The 20,190-nt window shown below is 55.3% G+C and overlaps 1 protein-coding gene across 1 annotated transcript in view; it reads right to left on the bottom strand.

Moving 5' to 3' along the window:
• Positions 1-20,190, bottom strand: part of FYCO1 (FYVE and coiled-coil domain autophagy adaptor 1) — a 72,304-nt gene that overhangs the window by 30,950 nt on the left and 21,164 nt on the right. Inside the window, exons 6-13 of the mRNA XM_058727225.1 lie at positions 18,454-18,597; positions 15,132-15,222; positions 11,653-13,956; positions 10,498-10,590; positions 9,750-9,868; positions 7,619-7,786; positions 4,572-4,721; positions 3,668-3,885 (exon numbers count right to left, since the gene is read on the bottom strand). Of these exons, the coding sequence (XP_058583208.1) occupies positions 3,668-3,885; positions 4,572-4,721; positions 7,619-7,786; positions 9,750-9,868; positions 10,498-10,590; positions 11,653-13,956; positions 15,132-15,222; positions 18,454-18,597 (3,287 nt within the window). The remainder of the gene's footprint in view (positions 1-3,667; positions 3,886-4,571; positions 4,722-7,618; positions 7,787-9,749; positions 9,869-10,497; positions 10,591-11,652; positions 13,957-15,131; positions 15,223-18,453; positions 18,598-20,190) is intronic.

Here is a 20,190-nt window from a genome sequence, read left to right as displayed (position 1 = left end):
CCTGTCAAAACCTCATCAGGAAAGAACCTAACAGAAAAGTAAACACACTTCTCTGCTGCTGAGTCCTTGCTCCCGAAGACACAGACACGACTTGTTTATGCCTCCTTTGAAACCAAGATTCTGTGTGGATCCTGTGTTTGCATCTCCATCCACTGGGGGATGGGAAAGACCCTCCCTCTGCCCGAGGTGGCAGTGACCGCTGTGCTTCCGACTGGGGGACTTGTGTCTGACTTTGCAGGCCACTCAGTAGGAGGGACGCCGTATGGACATTCCTGTGCCGGCCACCTACCCACACGCACGCTCCTGCATACAGCATGGAAAATGTGACGGCAGGCCTGAGGCGAAAGAAAGGCAGACAGAAGGGAAGATAGAAAAAAAGGAAAGACAGAAAGAAACGCAGATAGACAAGGAGACAGGAAATGTCAGAAATCAAAACAAGTGACCTCGGGACTCTGGCACAGTGCCACCCTCTGTCATCACTGGAACACCTGCCTGTGAGTCAGGGCAGGGGAGATTCCTGGACCGTTTAGCAAGAACAGTTCACGAGAGCTCCAAGTTTCCAGCCGGTTCCACCACAGGGCTAGTGGGACAGGCCATGCTCTAGGAAGAGCAGCAGGACGTGGGGCTTGAGACACAGGCTGAAGAAGGAGACCAGAGACTGGTTTCCTTCCATAGACCCAGTCACACTTCTGAATCTACCTTCTGAGGCTGGTAGAGAGAAGGAAGGAGGATGACAAAGGAAGGGACAATGAGCACCAGGTGCCCCAAACGAGGGAGATTCACTGAGAGCAATCAAAGAAGACTTAAACAAGTGGAGAGCTATACATGTTCACTTACTGGAAGACTCAATTTTGTTAACATGTCAGTTCTCTTCGACGTGATCTAGAAAGCACATCTCAGTCAAAATTTCAGCAGGATTTCTTGTAGAAGCTGACAAACTAAATTCTAAAATTTACACGGGTACAGGAAACCATCAAAATCCCACAGGACAAAACAGACGGCAACCTCTTTGACCTCAGCCTCAGCAACTTCTTACTAGATATGTCTCCAGGGGCAAGGAAAACAAAAGCAAAAAATGAACTATTGAGGCCTCATCAAGATAAAAAGCTTCTCTACAGTGAGGGAAACAACCAACAAAACGAGGCAACCGATGGAATGAATGGGAGAAGATATGTGCAAGCGACCTATCTCCTAAAGGGGGAGTATCCAAAACCTATAAAGAACTTGTCAAACTCAACACCCAAAAAGCAAATAATCCAGTGAAGCAACGGGCAGAAGGCATGAAGAAACACTTTGCCAGAGAAGACATCCAGATAGTTTAACAGACACATGAAAACATGCTCACCATCACTCACCGTCAGGAAAATACAAATCAAAATCGCAATGAGACAGATGCCACCTCACACCTGTCAGAATGGCTAAAATTAACTCAGGAAACGACAGCTGTTGGTGAGGACGCGGAGAAAGGGGAAGCCTCTTGCACTGTTGGTGGGAATGCAAGCTGGTGCAGCCTCTCTGCAGGATGGAGGTTCCTCAAGAAGCTGAAAACAGAACTACCCTATGACTCGGCAATTACACTACTGGGCATTTATCCAAAGGTTATAGGAGTGCCGACTTGAAGGGGCACATCTACCCCAATGTTTATAGCAGTGCCACCAACGACGGCCACATTACGGAAAGAGCCCAAGTGTCCATCGACTGCTGAATGGATAGGGAAGATGCGTGTGTGTGTGTGTGTGTGTGTGTACGTGTGTGTATACACACATACGGCGGGGTATTACTCGGCGATCGAAAAGAATGAAACCTTGCCATCTGCAACAACACGGAGGAACTCGAGTGCGTTATGCTAAGCAAAGTAAGTCAGTCAGTGAAAGACAAGTATCATACGATTTCACTCATCCGTGGAATTTAAGAAACAAAACAGATGAACTTAGGAAAAATAAAAACACAGAGGGAGGCAGACCATAAGAGACTCTTATGTACAGAGAAAGACTGAGGGTTGCTGGAGGGGAGGTGTGGGGGCGGGATGTGGTGGGCATTAAGGAGGGCACCTGTTGGGATGAGCACTGGGTGTTATACGTAACTGATGAATCACTAAATTCTATTCCTGAAACCAATGCTAGCCTATACGTCTATTCAGCTAACTGGAGTTTAAGTTAAAAAGAAAATAAAATTTACATGGATATGCAAAACACCTAGGATAGCCAACACTCTGATAAAGAACAAAACTAGAGGGGACCCGCTCTACCTGCTTTGAAGACTCATTAGAACACCATGGTGATCTCAACAGTGTGGTATTGGTGAAAGAGAAGGCACATGGATACATGGGATGAGTCAGAAAGTCCGGATACAGACCCACATACATAAGAGCAACTGATTTTAGAAAATGGTGCAAAGGCAGTTCTATGAGAATGGACTTGTTAACCAATGGTGGTGGAAACACTGGACAGCCGTATGCAAAAAAATGAATCTCTACATGTGGCTTGTAGCATACACAAAAATCAATTCAGAATGGATCACAGACCTAAAACCGTGAAATTTCTAGGAAAAACAAACAAACCAGGAGATCTTTGTGTCCTTAGGGTAAGCAAAGATAGATATGATCCCAAAAGATAAGAAAAAAATTGATCCATAAGGCAAAAAAAAAAATTGATGGATCGGACTTCATGAGAATTCCAACCTTCCGTGTTTTGGAAAACGTTTCCGCTCTTTGAAAGGTGAAAAGACGGGTTTCTGGTTGGGAAAAAGGTATCCGTGAAACAGATCTATTAAATAAGTTCTACCCAGAATCTATACAGGACTCCCAAAACTTGATAAAAAAGAATGAAAAACGCGTTTGAGGAAGACACTGTTTGAGGAAGGCTGTGTTCACAGTGCATCCTGCCAACTCGACGCGGTTCTTCGCACCCAATATACAGAACGGGGCCTGCCAACCTCCTTGATGGTCCAGTTAAACAAGAGGGGAACTCACGGGATCTCGGAAGGCTGGCTGACCTGCGCCCAGGCAGAGGCCAAGGAGGAGCCCAGGGGGACCAGCCGTGGGAGACGGTGCTGCCTGAGCCGGGCCCAGGCTCGCTCCTGCCCCTGCCGTGTCAGGCCTGCCTCGCTGCTAGTCTGTATCCCCAGGGCAGTGCCGAGAGGGCAGCCTGGCCCGCCCGGCGGGGCTGTGCTGGGAGCAGGGGCAGAGGGAACCGGATCCCACTTCCTCTCCCCGAGCGCAGTGAGAGGGCGCGGGAGAACGCGTCCTCCTCGGCCTGCCGTGGCTCGAGCCACAGGAAGAAGGTGAAGGATGTGGTCGTTTCCACGCAGCTCCGGGCCCGTGGCTGCTCCGCTGGGAGGGCGGGGTTCTTGGGGCTGAGGCTCCGGAGGCAGTATTTTCCACGGTGCGGGGGACGTCCCACTGGTAGCGCACTGAGTTACGAAGTACACGGACCTCGCGTTAAGTAACGCTGAATCGTATCAGGAGAAAGTTATTCACCTTTCAATTCTCTTTCTATCCTAACTACATAAAAACGGAAAGTCTCAAATTGGCGCAATACATTTTTGGTGCCTCTCTAACGCCCGGGTCCGGAAAACACTGAATTAAGCTGACCAGCCACGGGGGTGGCGGGGGAGGGGCGGCACCTAAGCACACTGGGGGCGGGGAGGGCAGGGGCGGGAGCCTGACCTTGGCCTCCGGCGGCCTGGGGCCCGGCTCGGCCTGGGGCGGGCGACAGCGCAGGGCTGGGCTCTCCCTGGCTGGTGCCCGAGCTGGCGCTGTCGGGGGAGCCAGGGCCGTCACTGAACTTGCGGAAGCAGGCCCTGCAGCAGCGCTCCTTCTTGCCGCCGTGCTTGGTCAGGACGTAGTTGTTGCAGCAGTAGTAACAGAAGATGCGGCCACAGATCCTGGGGTGAAACAAGCACGGGCCGTGAGGACGCCGCACCGCGGGCCTTGCGGTCTGCCCGGCACCAGAACCGGGCTCTGGAGGCCACACGGCTCCTCGGGCGGGGCTCCGCCCCCACTCAGGAACGTGGCCTCGCGGTCAGTTTGGTGAGATGCCGGCTGAAGCCATCCTGACAAGCCCACTGGGAGGCGACGTTTTATTTCCCCAGGTGCCGGGAGGCAGGGGCTAGGGTACGTGGTCGAGCCCACCTTCTGGGACACACTGACGTGGGGGTTCAGAGGCTCTGAGGGGCCACAGACCCACCCGGGGCCGTGCTGATGACTTTCTATCTGCCTTGGCCCCCACTGAGATTTATAGGAATAACTCTGCCTACCCTTCCTCGGGCCCTAGGAGGGTCTTTGCCGTCTGTGTTCTCCCAGCAAAGCCTCAGCCCCCGCTCTCCCTGGGCTCCAGGAACGCCGCCTTCCCTCTGGTCCCCGCAGCCTGAGGGAGGCCGAAGGCTGCCGCTCTCTGGCTGCTCCACAGCCGGATGGGTCCCCTTGACTCTGCCCGCACCCCTGCACCCGACCTCTGCCCCCTTCAGGGATCCCTGCACAGCCCGCCAGGACCCGCGCCTGGCTCCCCGAAGACCGGATGGCCACATGGTCCTCCCAGGCACACAGCGGCGCCTGCGCCCCGCCTGCTGACCTGCAGTGGTGCCTCCGCACCATCCAGCTGAACTCCCGCTTGCAGTCGTGACAGTGGCTGGCCTCCGCGTCCCCGAGCCACCTCTCCTCAGCGCTGAGCTTCTGCTGGAACTCCAGGGCGTCTGACTTTTGCCAGAGAGCATCCTTGTCCCTGGGACAGAGCCACATCAGAATCAGAGAGGAATCCATGACAACAGCAGGGTGATCCCGGAATCACGTCTGAAGACCGAGTGCAAATTTCCCAAGACGTGGAAGGAAGATTCACTCCACTTGGAAACACTCGTCTGTCCCCTGCATCGGTCCCAGACTCAGCTGACGGCACGTGTGTGCGGGCAGAGGGGACCGTGATGCACGTACGGGGTGCCGGTGGCCGCAAAGAGCTGCCAGCACCCGCACGGGCCACACACTGCTCAGGGATCTAAACGATGCTGTACACGGTCACCTGGAGTTTAAGGTGTCACAGGCTGTCATAATTATAGGACACACGGCGTCCTCCGAGCCCAAGGACCTCGAATGTACTGCCCACACGAATCATACATGTATTCAGAAACCCTTATGTGTTTATGGTCTGCTCAAGTAACAAGTAATCGTTGGAGATGAAAGGCGTCCTCGCCGGAAAGCCTGATGGGATGTTACTTTCCCTTACTCCTCAGGGAGACGCTGTGCGCTCCGGGAAGCAAGACCAGAAGCACAGGGAGGCTTTCCAGAAAGGTCTGGCAGGTGTCAGAACATGCCTGACACACAGGGCAGGTGCGCACAGAGGTTTCCGTGTTGCTGCTATTACAGCTTCTGACCTGGGAAGGTTTCGTTCTTTCCTAGATGGAACCCCGGCCACCATCCCAAGGTCAAGGCAGCCCTGACAACACCTGAGTCCCAAAGAGTAACACTAGAGCCACCGAGGTCCGGTGACAAACTGATGCCACCACCAGAAATGGACTCCAAGGCCACAGACTCTCCCCTTAAGTACAAAAGCCAGGGCATGCAACTGACAGGTTCTTCAGGTGCCTGCTGTAGTCAGGAAGCAGGAAGACTCATGCCCTGGACCGGCATCACCCTCCCCGCAGGTCCACAGCCCATCCCTTCTGTCCCCAAGAGGCCAGGGACCCACTCCCTGAAATGCGGGAACGCAGTCAGGACTCGGGCTTCTCCATCACACGCCTCAAGAACATGTCTGAGCTCACAGGTCGTAAGTACCCTGAGTCCCAAATCTGCAAATCGATGATACGTGGGCAGAGGTTTTACACTTCCAGATCAGGTGGAATTTAGTGTCACCATTTTGCAACCCCAAATGAATTGGCAGATTTAGGCAGTGCTTTTAGGCTGCGAACATCGCAAAGAACGGGCTAATCAGATCTTACGTGGGCTCCTGAAGGAAAGACCCAAACTATAAACCAATTCTATGAGGCGTTCTTGAGAACATTTTGAATCTGGGTCTGAGCCAGCCTCTAGTAGAGCAGTGGTTCTCCACTCTGCCTCACCGATCCCTGGGCCCTGCTCCCAGAAATTCCAGTTTGGTTGGACTGGGTAGGGTCTGGACGTGGGTATCATTTTAACAGCTCCCCTAGGGACTGTAATGTGCACGTAGGGTAGAGAATCACGGCTCTGGTTTCGGCTAACAATTCACAAGAAATAACAAAGATTGGGAGAACATGTTACGTGGTGCCATGGAGACACAACTGGCAAAATCCAGGCTGTGGGAAACTCTACCGGACGAAAGACCTAGCTTCCTCAAAAGTAAATTGTGAAGAAAAAGTTAGAGACACAGTGGCCAAATCAGACTAAGTAAGAGAGATCTAACATCTCGCCATGCAACGTATGGATCCAGATCCTCATTAGAAAAAAATGTAAGGAAAAAACAATAGGAAAAACACGAAACTGACTAGATGCTTAATGATATTGGGAACCACGGTTAATTTTTAAGCACGGCGATGACACCGTGGTGGCACAAAATGGAGAGTCCTTGTCTTAAGAGAAGCACGTACTGAAACATTTGGAGATGAAATAATATATCTGGAATCTGCATCAAAATAATCTGGGGGGGGGGTGAGGGACACAGCAGGTCTCTGGATGAAACAAGACTGGCCGCGAGGTGAAGGACGCTGAAGCAGGGGGCAGGTACTTGGGGTGCACTGTGCTGGCCTGTTGCTGTACATCTGCAAATTTCCATATGAGAAAGTTAAGACTTTAGGGGCGCCTGGGTGTCCCAGTTGGTTGAGCGTCTTCCGACTCTTGGTTTCGGCTCAGGTCATGATCTCGTGGTTCGTGAGATCAGGCCCCCCGTCGGGCTCTGCGCTGATAGCGTGGGGCCTGCTTGAGATTCTCTCTCCCTCTCTCTGCCCCTCCCCAGCTCGTGCGGTCTCGCCCTTTCTGTCTCTCGACATAAGTAAATAAACTTAAGAAAACAGAAAGATATAAACAAGAAAAAAAACGGCTTCGAACCCCTCTCGCCAACTTGAAAAGTCAGGCCAGTTTCACGTGCAAGTCCAGACTTGCACCTTTTCTTCAGAGGGGAGGCGATGTGTGCGGCAAGCCGGGCCCGATGCCTGTGCGGCACCAAGCAGCAGGAGCAGAGCACGTGTGTCCTCCGGGTTCCGAGGGCCCAGCCGGCCCGGCTCACACACTTCCGATGGCGCCTGCAGGTGTAGGGGTTTGGGAGGCCCGGCACTGGGGAAAGGTGGGACGGAGGAGAAGGGGAAAAGGGCTCGTGAAAGAGGGGCGAGGGGATGGAGAGATTCCTCGGGATACGAGACGGCACTTGTCGTCACGCTCGTGGCTACGCACACAGAGACTTGAGAAATGATTCCCCGGCAGTGTGGCAACACAGACTCAGCTGAGCCCTGGTGGGAACGGTGAAATCCGCTCGTACGAGGCTGCCGAGGGCCCAAGCAGCCCCTGTCCGTGTGGGAGGCCTTAACAACACAGCACAGACGGACACGGGCCCCCTTCCGGCGAACAGACCTTTCAAGAACAGCTACCTTTCTTTACAGAGAAACCCAGCTCGGGGCGGGGGGAGGGAGGGGCAGACAGCTGCTCGCCCCACGCTCTCACCTGAGCAGCTCGATCAGCCTCTCCTCCAGGTACTGCTTGGTTCTATTCAGGTCATCCAGGTCCGCGAGCATCTTCTGGTCATTCTTCTCCCGGTTCGTCACCTCCTGGCAGAGTCTGTTGTAATACTCCTGGATTTTTGTCGTGGCCTTTTCGAGTTCCTTCTGGGTCCTGGTGGAGGGGTGGGGAGTTTACTGAGTGGCCCCTACTTCCGGCTTCCCCCAGGCCTCCGGGCTAACCCAGCCCTCTAACGAGGGCTCCCGCCATCCTCCAAGCCTTTCCCCCTCACGGTGGGGGCGCCCCTTGGTACCACCCGCTCGCAGGTTACGTACCCTCCTGGCCTTCAAAACCCCCCTCGCACACCCAGACTCTTCACACACGAGCCCCTGCAGCCAATACAATGGACATTCGGGGAGGGCAGGTGACCTCAGGCTGCTGGGAGCACCTCAGCTGAGTTAACTCCACCCAATTGGTTTTCAGGCCGCACTGAGGTTATGAGAGAAGCCCCATGGGTATGGTTCATGGGCTGGGGCTGGGGGGGTTTGCAAGAGGAAAACAGAGTCGGGACAGAAAGAACACAGGAGTAGCTCCCTGGAGGTGACCATGCGGACGAGGACCCATCTCCCAGGTGTCTTTGGGGCTCTGTGCACGGGGCGGGTGCTGGGCACACAGTGGGCACTCGACGGGCAATGCCAGGTGCTGACCCGACGGCCCGGAGGCCTCAGGAGCTCTGTCCCCTCGTCTCCGTGGTGCCAAATCACGGTCCTCCTGGCCCTGCCCGCCCCACCTGCGGCTCACCTGGCCCCGAGGGCAGTGGTTTCCCAGGGATGTGCTACAAACCCCCAGGCCTGGCAAGGCATTCACAGAAGCTCCACGAGACAGAGGGCTCTGCAGAGGCTAATTAATCTCTATCTAATCCAGTCTTCCCACGGCCAGTATAAAGCTGTCGGGGAGTGGTTTACTAGACACCGTCCACCAAAATGACCCCGTGGGTGTGCGCACGTGTGCACACACACGTGCGCACACACACACACACACACACACACACCCACCCAATGAGTAAAGTAAAATCCAATCCTGGGCAGGCGGATTATGCGACTTTGAGCAGCTAACAACTACTCTGAGATCTTACAAACAAGCATTGTTACAGCATTTTTTTTTTTTTTAAATGCCACCAGCTTAGGAGGTTCTTGCTACTTTTATCACCGCGTGAACACGACTGGGCAGCAGGAGCCCTACGGGGTCTGAACTCTGGAGGAGTCAGATGGGAAGAGATGTACATCCGGGTTACTGAACACCCAGCGTGCTCTAGATCTCACCCTGGGCCTGGGCCCACCTCAGAAGCCGGGCGGTGGGAGGCGATGAGGGACGGGCAGAGAATGGAAAGCCTCAGGACAGTGCGGGGTGCCAGTCTTCACTGGGGGCACCCAGGTAACTGGGACCCAGCATCCCCGGCAGGACTGGCTTGGCCTCATCACCAAATGATGCCCAACCCCAGCCCCCACCCCCCCACCCCCCCCCCCCCCATCGCCTGAAAGTGAGGAGGCTCGGGGCGGCCTCGGGGCTGCACAAGTAGGGCCACCCTCCAAGGTTAGAACAGTCATGATGGAGGGTGGCAGCACCATGGACAGACACAGACGCAGCGGCAAGAGTCTGCAGGAAGACAAGCCGGCCTGGTGCCGGGCACACTCACTCACCCTCGGCAGGTGCCCGGAAGGCTTCCCCAACCCCCAACCTGCAGACTCTCATTTCACAAAAGAAACGAGGAAGAGCTCGAGTCACAGCTCGTAGTGGGGAAGCACGCACACACGCACACACACACACACGCCAGTACCCTAACACGAGACCAGACGCAGAGCTATCTGTCCGAGTACTTTGGTGGGGCAGTTGTCAGGGAAACAGACTCGAGCCAAACGGTCTGGCCTGCGCTCCTGTCGCCATCACCTACGTGCTGTTGGACGCCGCCGGCCCTCCGGGGTACGCTTCTGGCAAAGCCCCTTCCGAGCCTGTGGCTTTTCTTGGAAAAGGTCTTCTTTCACCCGATGCGAGCGGCCGCGCTTCTATGTGACTGCACCAAAGCCCTCCTTCCCCGAAGCCCCCACCACTGGCTGTGCGGGCGGACCGTGTAACTAACCTGTCCAAGCTCTCGCGCAGGACAGCCCCCTCCTCGTCCTTCTTCCGCAGGGCGGCCTGGCACTCTGCGAGACGCTTGCTGGTGCAGTTCAGCTTCTCTCCCAGCTCTGCCCGGGTGGCCTGGCACAGGACATCGAGGAGAAGACGCTTAGCAAGAGTGTCTTAACAAGAGCCCTCTCGGCAGGCCGGGAAGGGACCTGGCTCTCCGCCCCATCTGGTTGGGTCTCTTTTAACTGGAGGGGGTTTTAAGTTCAAGAGGCCAAGAACCTTTGGTCTGTGCTGGCGGGGCGTGACACACTCCTGTTTGTAATTCTAGCCCCCGAGTATTAATTGCAAGGGGTTGGGGTGCTTGGGGGGGGCCGCAGGAATCCGAATCTCGGAGGGGTGGCTGGGGGCAGGGCTCCCCCTCGGTTCAGAACCACCGGCTCAAGAGACGCCTGCAGAGACGGCTGAGGAGCACAGTCTGTTTCCTTTCCATAGGGCTGGCTGGAAACCACAGCTGGCAGCCCCAGCCAGGGGTCCAGGAGGTAGAAGGCTGCGGTGCACACTCAGGATGCCTACAGGGCCGTACGGACGGGAGCTCCGGCTCGGGAACTGGGAGCCTTGCGGGCGGCCCTCCTAACGGGTCCAGTGGAAAGCATGCCGGGCCCTGTTCCCTGACAGGCGCACACACTGGGGTGGGAACGACCGGGCAGAGGTGGGCACCCCAGGCTCCCGGGCCGCTGGTCAGCACACTCCCCGGGGCCTACCTTCAGACTCTCCGTAGCCTCCTCGGCGGCCTGCAGCTGCCGGTCTCGCTCCTCAAGCTGGGCCCTGAGGCTCCCGCAGTCTTCACTGGCAGCCTGGAGATGATGAGAGAGGGGTCGTCAAAGTCGGGTCCTGACATACGGAGACCCCCCCCCCCCCCCCACAGCCCCATTCCCCCGAATGGGTAAAAACAAGCTACCCCTCTCTTCTGCACCAAACTCAGTAAGCTTTGGGCTCCACTGGTGACAACATCCTTTCAAGCTTACTAAGAAACTGAGTTTGGTCCTCAAACTTAGGGTTTAATTTCTGCAAGGAAAAAAGTGCCCCATGAGCCACACGGAGCAGCACAGGATGGGTGACACAGCGCGGGAGGCACATCTGTGTCTGGGAGTGAGCACAGACCTCGGTGCAAACGAGCAAGTTTGGAAGCCCAAACCCCACGGCCATCCAGCAGTGGCTCCTGGGTCGTAGCCACTCTTAACCCTTTTTCTCTGTGCAGTCCCGAAGGCACGTGGGAGCCCGCTGTCTATCCCAAGGGCTTTGTGACAAACTGAGCCAGTTTCTTACCACGGCGCCTGTCATCAGGATGGCACGTGAAGGGCCAGAAAACCCAGGGACAGGGCTCGCAGGCGGGAAGTGCTGGTGCCTGCAGTAGGGTCTAGAGGCCAGGGCAAGGGTCTCAAACTCACAGGCCCAGAGGGGCTGGGCAAGTACCTAAACGAGTGTAAGGAAAACACCAAAGGGTGCGTGTGTCCTTGAAAGGGGGCAGCCACCACCCAGCTCCTGGCGACTGCTGCCGGGTGGCAAGGAGGGCACAGTCTCTGAGATCTTCTGAGATTTCAAAGGAAGCCCCCAGACTGAATTTGTAAACATCTTGCTCTTTAAATGCTGGCTACTAATTTTAAAAAGCCACTCCGTGTGAGCCAAACGTGTCTGCAACCACCTTGGGTTTAGACTTCTGGGCTGGGGCGTTGCTCTGGACACGTGCCCTGAAGTGTCAGTGCGGGGGGGCGGGGGAAGGGTGCTGTGGCCTAGCCATGTCTGCCCGGCTGCCCGGTACGTTCTTAGGCCGTCGCGTGCCACATGGCTGCAGACGCGTCCTATCCTCTCGTGGGCCCGTCGGGCCCCGCCGCAGCGGGGGTCGAGGCCGGGACTACCTTCAGTCTGCTCTGGTGGTCCATGATCTCGGTGCTCAGCTGGAACTTGAGAGCGCTGAGCTCCTCGCGTGCGGCCTCCTGGAGGCTCTGCGCCCGCTGCTCGGCCTGGGCCAGCTGGGCCTGCAGGCCGGGCAAGGAGCCGGCCGCCTCCTCGGCCACCTTCAGCCTCTCCTGCAAGCTGTCCTTCTCTCGCTGCAGCCCAGCCACTCGGTGCTCCAGGCCCTCCCGCTCCCGTGAGGCCGCCTCTCTGGCGTCACGGAGCTCCTGGACGGCGCGGGCCAGGGCCTCCTCCGCCTGCTGTTTCTCCACGCGCTGAGTGCAGCGGTGGCCGTGGGGCTCGGCTGTGTCTGCGCTGGCCCCGGGCAGCTGCTCCCGCGGCTCGGCCTGTCCCAGCGGGGCTTCCCGGGAGCCGTGTCCTGCCTGGGACTGCTCCTCCTCGGCCCTGTCCTCCCGCAGCGCCCCTTCGTGCCCCGAGCCCTGCGGCGGCTCCCGACCGCGGGCCTTCTTGAGGGCCTCGTTCTGCTCCTGCAGCCGCTGCACGAGGGCCCTGTGCTCCCTCAGAGCGGCCTCGGCCACACTCAGCTGGCTCTGGGCCTTCTCCCGGTCACCCAGGGCTGCCTGGAGCTCGGCCTGAAGGTCTGGCACCCCCGCCTCCCCCTGCCGGGCCTCCGGCTCTGCCCGACTCGGGGCCAGCTGGGCCCCCGGCTCCCGGGGGGCGGTGCCTTCGGGGGGGCCGAGCCCCTGCTGGCCTTTCTCTGCACGGAGGGTCTCGATCAGCTGGGTCTGCCGCTGGCACTGGCTCTCAAGAGCCTTGAGCTCCCTTTCCTGGGCCTCTGCCCGCTGCCGGCACTGCCCCGCTGCCTCCTGCAGCTGCTGGCACTCGGCCTCCTTGCTCCGCAGGGCGGCCTCCTTCTCCGCCGCGTGGGCCCTCATGGTCTCCTTGGCCTTCCTCACGGCCAGGAGGCTCGCCTCCATCTGGTCTCCCATGCGCCGGATGCTGGCCTGCTCAGCCTCCAGGGAGGCCAGGGAGCTCCGGATGGCCGCCTCCCGCTGCTGCAGCGCCCGGTAGTCGGCCTGCAGGGCCTGCAGCTTGCCCTCGAGGAGCTGGTTGCGCTCCAGTGCTTTCTGCAGCTCCTTCTTCAGCTCCCCGTCGGCCTGCTGGAGCCTCTCCTCCCGTCCGCTCCCTGGCGTCTCGGGGCCACCTGTCTGGCCCTCCTGTGGGCTGCGCTGCCCCTCCTCCGGCCCCCCGGAGGCCTGCCGCGGGGTGGCGCCCGGGGGCCCCGGCTGCTCGGCCAGCCGCTCCAGCGCCCCCACCTTCTGGCTCAGGTGGTCTCTGTCCCGGGCGAGCTGCCGCCTCTGCTCCTCCAGGTCACCCACGTGCTGGCTCAGCTGCGCCAGCTGGGCCTCCAGGACCCGCAGCTGCCGCGCCAGAGCCCCGGCCTCCTGCTCCAGCAACTCCTTCTCCTGTCGCCGCTGCCGCTCCTCCTGCCTCACCTCTGCCAGCTCCTCCTCCAGGGAGCTCAGGTGGGCGAGGGCCTCGTGCAGCTGTCGCCGCAGCCGGGTGGCCTCCTGCCCCTTCCCGGCCAGCTCCTCCAGCCGGTGCTCCAGGCCGGCCCGGGCCTCCTCCTTCAGCCGCAGCTCCTCGGCCAGCTGCCCCAGCTGGGCGCTCTGCTGCCTGCTGAGCTCCTGGACCTTGGCGTGCTCTCTCTCCAGGGCCCGAAGCTTCTCCCCCAGCTCCTGGGTCTCCGGGGTCTCCGGCGCCGGGTCCCCGGGGAGGGGCTTCCGCCGCCCCGGTGAGTCCGGCACCGGAGCAGGCACCGAACCTGCCTCCTGCTCTGCCGACCGCGGGTTCTTCCTGTCCGGCGAGCCCCACGCGGCCTCGAGCTCCCGGGCCAGAGGCTGCAGCACGGACTCCAGCCGCCGCAGGGCCGAGTGGGAATCCTCCTCCTTCTCCGCCACTCCCCGCTCCAGGGCCCGCAGGCACTCCTGAAGCTCCTTCACGGCGCTCTGTGTGGCCTGGGTGACCTCCCACTGCTTCTGGAGCTCGGCCACCAGGCGAGTGAGGCGGGCGTTGTCCTCAGCCGCGGCGCGGCCCCTCTCCCTCTCCGTCTGCAGCTGCTCCCCCTGCAGGCTGACGGTCGCCCTCAGCTCCTGGTTCTCTGTGTCCAGCTGGTGCACCTGCTCCTGCAGCTGCTTCTCCCGCACCTCCAGCTGGTCCAGCTCCAGGCGCATCTCGTCGAAGCCCTCCAGCGCCTCGCTGTGTAAGGGGCCGCTCAGGTCAAAGCTGGAGGCCGTCTCCTGAGTCTGGGGAGGAGAAAGAGAACACAAGTGGCTTTGGCACGGAAGCTACGCGGCTCCTGGGAAAAGCGCTCGAGTTTGATGAGAACAGAGACCAAAATACGGCAATCACGGGACGTAAGGCTGGTCTATCGAGCTGGCCAAAGGGCTGGAAGCACGAGCTGCAGGAGGTCAGGGCGCATCCTAAAGGCACAACCCACACACGTGAGCTCCGCCCGGGGCCTCGGAACCCGCGTGTCCCATCCAGCCTCTTGTAGCTTTGGGAGCGTAATGGACACTGGTGCTTAGATTCGTTAAGTTACATTCAAATTATTGTCCACCCGCTGCTCCAGACCTACAACTCCTGTTGTGATTCAACCACAAAACAGAGTTAAAGCTCCATTTATTCGCCAGTCTTAATGCTTTTCCTATTTTTTACATCTTGTTTTTAACTGCACTGCTCTTTCCTATAGAACTACATGCAGCTATGATACATTCACTTTCTAACACAGTTAACAAAATTAACCCCGCCCACGAACACCGACTGAGCACTCACTGGTCTATGTCAAGCCCGGAAGCACTGTGCGTGCACTCCGTCACTCAGTCCGCAACATCACCTCGTGAGCTACGATGACTTTCATGCCCCCATTTTCTAGATGAGACAGCTGAGGTTTCAAGAGGGTGAGTGGTCTGCCCAGGGTCACACAACTCACGGGGGACAGTCAGCTGCTTTTAACCCAAGTGCCAAACTGCTTCGGGGCACCTTGGGTGGCTCAGTCGGTTTAAGCGTCCGACTTCGGCTCAGGTTATCATGTCACGGTTCGTGGGTTCGAGCCCCACGTCGGGCTCTGTGCTGACAGCTCGGAGCCTGGAGCCTGCTTCGGATTCTGTGTCCCTCTCTCTCTGCCCCTCCCCAGCTCATGCTCTTCCAAAAATAAATAAATAAATATTAAAAAAAAAAAAAAGATACTTTAAAAGCTCCTAACAAAATCTAACCTCCAAAAGGCCTAAATTCTCTTGGGTTATAAAAACCTGGACTGTAGGAAGCAGAGGGTGTAACTGAGGGTTTACGTGGCTCTGGCTGGAACAAAAGGTGTCTGAGAACATGAGAACAGCCCCCCCCCCCCCCACCCATTGTAAGCAGCAAGGACATACGCTGGCTGACACGGTAGGGAGGAAGTCCCCAGCCTTTCTGGCATTACCTGCAGGTAGTTGCTCACCACGCTGCTCATGCTGGAGCTTCGGCTGGGGGGTCTCCACAGGTAGGCAGAGGAGCCAGCGGCCAGCGTCCTCCTGTGGGGCCACAGAGCAGACGGGTCAGAGCAGGAAATACACACGCGCGTACGTGCACCCGGGGGCCTCGGTTATCACAAGGCACCCAGTGGTGGGAGGGGGCAGTGCCTTCCCAGATAGAGCGTAACAAGGCAAAACCCGTCAGCTTCTGCCAAAGGGCAGATTTACGCGGGTCTGCAGCGGATGCACTCCACTGCTGAGTTTCAGTGTAAGGCCTCTCCACCCGCTGCCCAAAAAGAACGAAACGGACATATTACTTCCCAATTTTTGCTTTAAATTTTCCTTACATCTCTGTTCCTGTCATAGTCTGCTCGTGAGGGAAAAGTGGCAACCAATCTGAGAAATAAAGGTGACATGGTGCTTGGAGGCAGCCTTGCAGTGGTCATAAAAGTACAACTAGCCTAAGTCTGTATCCCTAGGGAAGCAGGTAAACTGGTTTAGTTGCGGGGCGCCCAGGTGGTGCGGTCGGTTAAGCGTCCAACTCTTGATCTCGGCTCGGGTCATGATCTCACGGTTGGTGGGTTTAATCCCTGCGTCGGGCTCTGTGCTGACAGTGCAGAGCCTGCTTGGGATTCTCCCCCTCCTCTCTCTCTGCCCCTTCCCCGCTCGTGCACGTGCTCTCCCTCTCAGAATAAACTTAAGAAATAAATAAATAAACTGGTTTAGTTGCACAAGAGAATACTCTATACCATGGGTCAGAGATCTCTTTTTTAGTGAAGGACCAGAGAGAACGCATCTCACACTTGCAAGCCTTATGGCCTCCGTCACGACAACCCGACTCTGCCACTGTTGCAGGAGAGCAGCCGTGGACAACATGGAAATGAGTGCGGGAAGCCGTGTGGGCTGTGGCCTGTTGACCCCACTCTACAGCTACAGAACTCCGTGTGTCTAAAACCATGTGAAATGAACAAAAGCAAGTTGCAAACGGACGGCTATCTCACGGTTCGGTGTGTGCAAAATTTAAAAATAAATACAAAACAAAACCATACGTATATAAGATATCTACGGATACACACACAGTGAAACACAAGAATACTTGGGAATGACCTGCATCGACTACAGGGCTGTGATTACTTCTAGGCAGGAATTGAAGAGAAAAGCCTGACGGTGGGTGGGGCTTTATTTGGAGCTGGAAGATTTTATTTCCTACAAAGACAGTATCAGACATGACAACAACCAAAAAAAAAAAAAAATACCCCCCCAAAACAAAAACAACCCCAAACCCCCAAAATCCCAGCTTGATGGGGCTCCCACTGGGCAAATACGGAATGATTTAAGCTTCAAAATGAAAGATTACAGTGACAGACTATAACCCAATGAATAAAATAACCCACGAGTCAACACTGCTATCAATCAATCAATACATGAATGAGGAAGAAGGAAAAGATCTTTCTTACGATAGGGTGCTAGCTACTAATGTAGAAGGAGGAATGGAGTCAGAAAAATCATGACGGACTCAGGCAAGAATTACCAACGGATGCTGAAACTAACAGGTGGCAGATTTAGAAACAAAAAGTGGGGTAACAACCTCATCGTAAAATATCTTCCCCTAAGAAACACACCGATTACTTGGGGTGCCTGGGTGGCTCAGTCGGTTAAGTGTCCGACTTCGGCTCAGGTCATGATCTCACAGTTCGAGATTTTGAGCCCCCTGTCAGGCTCTGTTCTGACAGCTCAGAGCCTGAAGCCTGCTTGGGATTCTGTGTCACCCTCTCTCTCTCTCTGCCCCTTCCCCCACTCACACTCTGTCTCTCTCAAAAATAAATAAACATTAAAAAAAATAAAAAGAAACACACTGATTACAAAGGGAGATACAGTAACTTTAGGGAGATCTTGGAAACACCAGATGACTTAATAGTCACGGTTAACCACCCTGGTAATGAAACAAATCAACATCGTGTGTCTCCAGACGATAGGCTGAGGAGGACACAACATCTGGGGTACTCCCTCTGGAAATACTTACCCTGAACCTCACAATGAGGAATAGCCTAGGCAAACACAAACGAAGGAACATTTTACAAAATAATTGGCTTGTGCTTTTCCAAAATGTCTACACTATCAAAGACAAAGACAGGGAAACTGTTCCAAGTTCAAAGAGATCAGAGAGACCTGGCATTAATTGCAGCATGTGTTTCTGGGCTGGCTTTTGGTTTATAAAAGACATTATTGGGATAATTCCTAAAATCTGGCCTATAAATCAGTAGCATTGTATCAATATTCATTTCCCAATCTTAATAACTACCCTGAGGTTATACATAAGAGGGTGCCCTTGACTTTAGGAAATATACCATGAAGTACCTAGGAATAGAGAGAGGGGAATCGACTCTGTAACTTACTCTCAAATGGCCTAGGAAATACACCAGCATGTCCCGATAAAGAGAAAGAATGATAGAAACAGTTGTAGTAAAACACTGGTAATTAGGGAAATCGAGGTAACAGCCAGATGAACGCTCTGTGGCATTTCGGGGGCAACTCTGCTGGTAATTATGAATTGATTTTGAAAATTAAAAAGTTTTAAAAAGGACACGTGCAGCAAATACGGCAAACGGTTAGCTATTTGATCTCGGAGGTTGGCCCATGGGCATCGTCACGTCCAGTACTTTTCTCTACATAGAAAATACTCCTAATGTAAAATATAAAAATTTACATTAAGAAAAAATCTGTATCAACAGAAAGCAAAACAAAGAATGCTGGACTGGAGGTGAGCTCGAGTCTGGCACCTCAGCCCTGACCTTGGGCAGGTCCCCCTGTCGTCTGAGCCTGTCCCCTCCCATCTCCCTCCTGGAGTGGCACACGGGAGTGCCACACTGGTAAGAAGTGAAAATCCTGTAGCTTTTCCAGCAACCCCTGCATGGGTGAGCTGTACCTCCCTCTCCTGCGGCCTGCAACTCTGCAAGGACACAACCAGGAAAAAACCCACCGGCTCCCCGCAGGCCGCCCCCGAGTTCCTTAACACACTGAAGAAACCTCAGGTTTTGCATATGTGTCTCCACTGACTCATTTGCCACCTGGCTGATGGGGAGAGTTTCAGGTTGGAGCCTTCCGATGTTATCATCGTTAATCACAGACACAACAACGTCTATTCGATCAGGAGGGCCTAAGAGAGCTGCCAAACCTTTATTTATGTAATTTACCGAGCGACCCAACTGCTGGCAGGACACTGGGGGCAATCTGGAGAACTTCAAGCATCTCTTTTCCCTGTCTTTTCAACCAAGCGATTCGTCAAAGTACCTGGCAAACGTCGGCCAGGCGGCGTCCAAATCGTAGCCCCTGGATGCCAGGTCAAACTGAACGTCAGTCAGCTCGTAGAGCTGGCCCACGATGTCGGAGCTCAGCTTCGGTTTCAGAAAGGGGCTCCGTGCATAATACCAGTCACTGCAGGGAAGCACAGATAGGGACTGATCGCAAGAGCAATAAAGGGTAAGGAAAGACTGAACCTGATACGGCTCTGCCTTAACAAATTCTAACTCCGGTGACTAATGAGTTAAATTCAGACAGACAGACAGACACACACACCAATTTGATTTTCTTTCGAATGAGCTTGCTCTTCGAGGAAATTGCTGGAATGAACTAGATGCATATTCACTTATTGTTTACATCCTATTTCCCCAAAAAGGATATGAGAAAACTTAAATCTCAATTATTTGCCCGGAAAGGGACAGCTATTGGGGAAAGAACTCTTCTTTTTTGAAATGTAACCTCATCTTCTATTCCTTGTAGAGAAATCAACAACAGAACGGTGAGCTCACGGCTAACTTCTGTCCAGATGCCAATGTTAAAGCCAAGAAACAAAACATCTGCACTTGGAGGTGCTGGTTGTTTTGCTTCACATGGAGCAAGAAGAATTTAAAAAGGCCACACTGTGGGGCTCCTGGGTGGCTCAGTCCATTAAGCATCTGACTTCAGCTCGGGTCATGATCTCACAGCTTGTGAGTTCGAGCCCCACCTTGGGCTCTGTGCTGACAGCTCGGAGCCTGGAGCCTGCTTCGGATTCTGTGTCTCCCTCTCCCTCTGCCCCTCCCCTGCTCACACTTTGTCTGTCTGTCTGTCTCTCTCTCTCTCTCAATAATAAGTAAACATTAAAAAAAAAAATTTTTTTTTTTAAATTTAAAAAGGCCACACTGAGGGCCGCCTGGGTGGCTTAGCGGGCTAAGCGGTCGAGTCTTGATCTTGGCTCAGGTCACAATCTTGCGGTTTGTGAGTTCGAACCCCGCGTCGGGCTGTGCGCTGACGGTGCGGAGCCTGCTTGGGATTCTGTCTTTCCTTCTCTCCGCCTCTCCCCTGCTTGTGCTCTCAATCTATCCCTCTCAAAAATAAACACACACTAAAAAGTTTAAAGTAAATAAATAAAAAGGCCACGCTGATGAGTGCAAAGACGCCTGTGAAATGGGACACATTGGAAGCCAAGCTGCTTGTGACAGTTCTTACCACACACCTGGAACAAAATAATCTTCAAACCAAACATGAGAAGATTCTTAACGCACCTGAATTCACAAAGCCCGTCACATGCATGAGACATACATCTTTATGCAAATCAATCTTAAAGACGACAAATGAAACACAGTATTTTCCCCCAACCTTTTTTTTTTTAATCCACAAGTGATTTCTTTGATTGAGTGGAAGAACCCTCCTTAGGGAGGGGGGAGGGGGGGCTGGGAAAGGCTGCTGGGAAATCGGCAGGTTCTGCTGATAGGTGCTGGACCTGTAGCTCCTCTTTCCACACGCCGGTGACACACTCAGTCCCCTCCCTCCCTCCCCCGCGGCCCAGGCTTCAGCACCAGCGCCACAAAGACCGACCCCCTGGACAACCCGGGCTCTCGACCTGGCCACCTACTTCAACGTCCAGAGAGCCTAGACACAGCCAGCAGGTGTCGACTCGGGGTCTCGGGCGAGGCCCCGGGCTCGGTGGGGTTAAAAATACCATAGCTGAATCTGCCGAGAGGCCAAGGCTGTGGCCCGGTGGTTCAG

The sequence above is a fragment of the Neofelis nebulosa genome, chromosome 4, assembly GCF_028018385.1.
Source record: "Neofelis nebulosa isolate mNeoNeb1 chromosome 4, mNeoNeb1.pri, whole genome shotgun sequence".
Lineage (NCBI taxonomy): Eukaryota > Metazoa > Chordata > Mammalia > Carnivora > Felidae > Neofelis > Neofelis nebulosa.
The sequence above is the reverse complement of the archived record's forward strand: the minus strand, read 5'-3'. Positions and strand labels throughout refer to the sequence as shown.